Genomic DNA, 4177 nt, shown 5'->3' with positions numbered 1-4177 from the left:
TATCATTAATTATCATAGAGATGGAGGACTTCCTAATGACCCTTTATAGTCCTACATATTCCAGGAAATAATTAAATAACAATTTCCCAAGTGAAATCAGTTAGCTTCTGTTCTTTTCATTTTCCTTCCTGTTTGCTTTGTTTTTTGAGAGATGTTCACATTACGGACCTTAGTCTGGTCTCAAACTGGCAATCTTTCTGTGTCAGCCTCTGGAGTGCTGGAATTACAGACCTGTACCATCGTGACTGGTGAGTTATCTTTTTAGTCAATAAGGCAAGATGAGATTCTCTTTCAAAACAAGAGTGCATGTTTTATATTTTCAGTAATTTCTTCATTGCATGTTTCATATCTTTGTTTCTCAGACTGTATATTACAGGATTAATGAGTGGAGTAACCACAGAATAAAACAGAGTCACAAGCTTCTGTATTCCAGCTGAATGTTCAGATGTTGGGCTCACATACATGACCATCACTGATCCATAGAAAAGAGAAACCACAGCTAAATGGGACCCACATGTGGAGAAGGCCTTTCTTCGTCCAGCTGCTGAAGGGACTCTCAACACAGCTCTCATAACCAGAGTATAAGACCCCATGATAAAGAAAAATGGAATAAATAAAAGTAGGGAACTTAAGGTGGAACTAGTCAACTCTATTAAAGAATTTCTCACACAGCTGAGGGCCAACAGTGGGCCTGGGTCACATAGGAAGTGGTCTATAATCCTGGACCCACAGAATGACATCTGGGAGATTATGATGATGGGAACAGGGAACCAGAGGAAACCAAGCACCCAGCAACTGATCACAAGGATGTTACAGAGGCGCCCAGTCATAAGAGAAGGATAGTGTAGAGGCCTGCAGATGGCAAGGTAGCGATCAAAGGCCATAACTGCCAGGAAAAAGCATTCTGTAGACCCCAAGGAGAAGAAGAAATAGAACTGTAGGAAGCACCCAGAGAAGGAGATGACCTTGGTGTCAGAGAGGAAGTTGGCCAGCATGTTGGGAACTGTGGAGGTGACATACCAGATCTCCAGGAAGGAGAAGTTGGCCAGCAGGAGGTACATGGGGGTGTGCAGTTTCTGATCCCAGCGCACAGCACAGATGATGGAAGCGTTGCCCATGAGGGTGAGGAGGTAGACAATGAAGAAGAGCATGAAGAGGAGGATCTGCCCTTCCCTTGGGCAGGAGAACCCCAGGAGGATGAAACCAGTGATGGTGCTGGAATTACTAGGTTTGCTGAGTATTTTCATCTGTCTGTGAGATTAAAAGTCACCAGAAACTGCCAAATGACAGTTTAAAGAGAAATCAGAACCAAGAAATGTTTTTAAGTTATCTTTGGGAAATGCAAACATTTATATATCAATTGTCACTGTTTTGTTTAATTTTGAAACCTCATGCTGGGAATAGTTTTGGCCTGTAGAAGACAAATGATGCTAGAGAATATTAATACAAAGACAGAAGTTTTCTTTTTGTGTAATGAGTGAAACCAGGTATGATATGTAAGTATATTGTTTAATAAATAATAAATAAACCACAACTATAAATTGCTGTCACACTCCTCATCTTTGTTTATGACAATTTCTCCCTCTTTCCTTATAATTTAATACTATCTAAAAGCCATTATGTAATTTTAAAAAGTTGTTCTTTATCTTTTATGTTACTATTCTTTCCACAATTGAAATCACCCTGTTGGTCTTTTGGATAGCATTTTTTGTTCAGTAGTAATTTTATGATATTTTTATGGCTCTGTATCTTATAAACATAAAAATACCACTTTTCACCCTTCTATTGTGGATGAATATTTTGGTTCATTTCCAGGCCCAATGACCCTTTTATTATACATCTTTAGAGTATTCATCATTGAACTGATAGTCTACCACTGTCATCAGCATTCGTGAATTCTGTCAATGTCCTTCTCTAGTGTGAAGAGCTTTACCTCAGCCTGAGCAAAGATATTTGCTGTATTTTAACAACTTTTCTTTTTCATTCTTTGTCACATTGGGTGTCTCTTTTTGGCAATACTATTTTTTTCAGAGTAGATGGCCACATTAAACATATTTTGCTTTCAACAAAGAATATTCATGGAATGATCATGAAAACTATTCACAAGCTGTTTTGGAGGACCACTTTAGTGCAGATTAAATCCTACAGCCACTCTGGAAAATTCAGCATCTACAGAGATCAGCCTGTGATCAGTGTTATGATTTAAACTATGTGCTTATTTCTTTTAATTATTTTTCTTTTATTAAAAATAAATTCTTTTTTCATACAATATATCCTGATAATAATTCACCCCCTCTACTTCTCCTTCATTCCCTCCCCTATGGATCCTCTCTCTCTCTATTTCTGTCTCCCATTAGAAAAGAACAGGCTTCTAATAGATAACAACCAAACATGACAAAACAAAATATAATAACATGAAACAAAAACTATTATATTGAAGAAGGACACAGCAACCCAGCTGGAGGAAAAGTGTCCCAGGAGCAGTCAAAAGAGTCAGAGTCCTATTTGTTCTTAAAGTCAGGAGTCCCATAATAAACTTAGCTAATAGCTATAATATATACCCAGAGGGTTCCCATGTAGGCACTGTGCTTGCTTCTTCACCTTCTGTGAGCTCACACATAGCTGTTTATTAAGATCAATGTTTCTCAACTCCACTTCTTTCCCCCCCATTTTCTATTTAAATTAGAAACAATATTGTTTTGCATGTCAATCACAGTTCCCTCTCCCTTCCCTCCTCCCTTGCCCCCCACTAACACCCTACCTATCCCATACCCTTTCTGCTCTCCAGGGAGGGCGAGGCCTTCCATGTTGGGTCTTTAAAGTCTGCCATATCCTTTGGGATAGGGCCTATGCCCTCCCTCGTGTGTCTAGGCTGAGGGAGTATCCCTCTATGTGGAATGGCTCCCAAAGTCCATTACTATACTAGGGATAAGTACTGATCTACTACAAGAGGCCCTATAGATTTCCAAGGCCTCCTCACTGACACCCATGTTCATGGGGTCTGGATCAGTCCCATGCTGGTTTTCCAGCTATCAGTCAGGGGACCATGAGCTCCCCCTTGTTCAGGTCAGCTGTTTCTGTGGGTTTCACCAGCCTGGTCTTGACCCCTTTGCTCATCACTCCTCCCTCTCTGCAACTGGATTCCAGTTCAGTTCAGTGTTTTGCTGTGGGTGTCTGCTTCTACTTCCACCAGCTGCTGGAAAGAAGGGTCTAGGATGGCATATAAGTTAGTCATCAATCTCATTATCAGGGGAGGACATTTAAAGTAGCTTCTCCACTGTTGCTTAGATTGTTAGTTGGTGTCATTCTTGTAGATCTCTGGACATTTCCCTAGTGCCAGATTTCTCTTTAAACCTATAATGTCTCCCTCTATTATGGTATCTCTTATCTTGCTCTCCTCTATTCTTCCCCTCACTCAACCTTCCTGCTCCCTCATGTCCTCCTTACCCCTCCTCTTCTCCCCTTCTCATTCTCCTAGCTCCTTCTCCCCTCCCCCATGCTCCCAAGTTGCTCAGGAGACCTTGTCCCTTTCCTCTTCTCCAGGGGACCATGTGTGTTTCTCTTAGAGTCTTCCTTGTTTCCTGGTTTCTCTGGTGTCAACCCCACTTCTTGCTTTTCCTCTGTGCATGTCTTCAAAGAAGATTACTTAAGGGAATATTTCCAAGTGATATATTTCTTTTTTTCTCTTTTAAAAATTAATTTATTTTTAACATTTCAATCCCAGTTCCCCCTTCTTCCTTCCCTCCCTCCCCCCACTTCCTCCTCCTCCCATCTGTTGAGTGAGAAATTTCTAGTGAAACTTTGTCATAGTTTATCAATTCCATTGAAATTTACTTGTTTCTAAGTCATTGGGAGTCATCTACATTTTGCCTGTAAAAAAATCTCCAACAAGATCTCAGAAAATGAATCAATGAGGGAGAGGGAAGGAAGTGGGGAGAAAACACAACTCAGAGTGACTGACATTGTTTGGATGTGGAACAGAAAGTTTTTGAGGAATATTCTCTTTTGATATGTTGATTCATGCTATCTGATAAGGCAATCTATCAATTTTGGGAGCAAGACATTTAGACTAATGGTGCAAAGTAGTTGTGTTGTACTCATGTTAAGCATGCTTCCAACCATCAAGAGTAGATGAAACTGAAGTTTAGAATCAATGTTAATCCCATAACAGCTCCCT

The 4177-nt window shown here is 40.2% G+C and overlaps 1 protein-coding gene across 1 annotated transcript; it reads right to left on the bottom strand.

Moving 5' to 3' along the window:
• Nucleotides 1-311: 311 nt before the first annotated feature.
• LOC100751879 (olfactory receptor 11G2) lies at nt 312-1247 on the bottom strand. Its single transcript, XM_027386484.1, has one exon. It carries the CDS (start codon nt 1245-1247, stop codon nt 312-314), a length of 936 nt encoding a protein of 311 aa, XP_027242285.1.
• Between the last annotated feature and the right edge of the window lie 2930 nt (nt 1248-4177).

The sequence above is a fragment of the Cricetulus griseus genome (genome assembly GCF_003668045.3).
Source record: "Cricetulus griseus strain 17A/GY chromosome 1 unlocalized genomic scaffold, alternate assembly CriGri-PICRH-1.0 chr1_1, whole genome shotgun sequence".
Classification (NCBI taxonomy): domain Eukaryota; kingdom Metazoa; phylum Chordata; class Mammalia; order Rodentia; family Cricetidae; genus Cricetulus; species Cricetulus griseus.
Note: the sequence above shows the minus strand (reverse complement) of the source record. Positions and strands in the feature narration are given on the sequence as shown.

What these genes read in the sequence shown, in the direction of transcription:
- LOC100751879 (XM_027386484.1), bottom strand. Translation starts at nt 1,247, where the DNA reads ATGAAAATACTCAGCAAACCTAGTAATTCCAGCACCATCACTGGTTTC.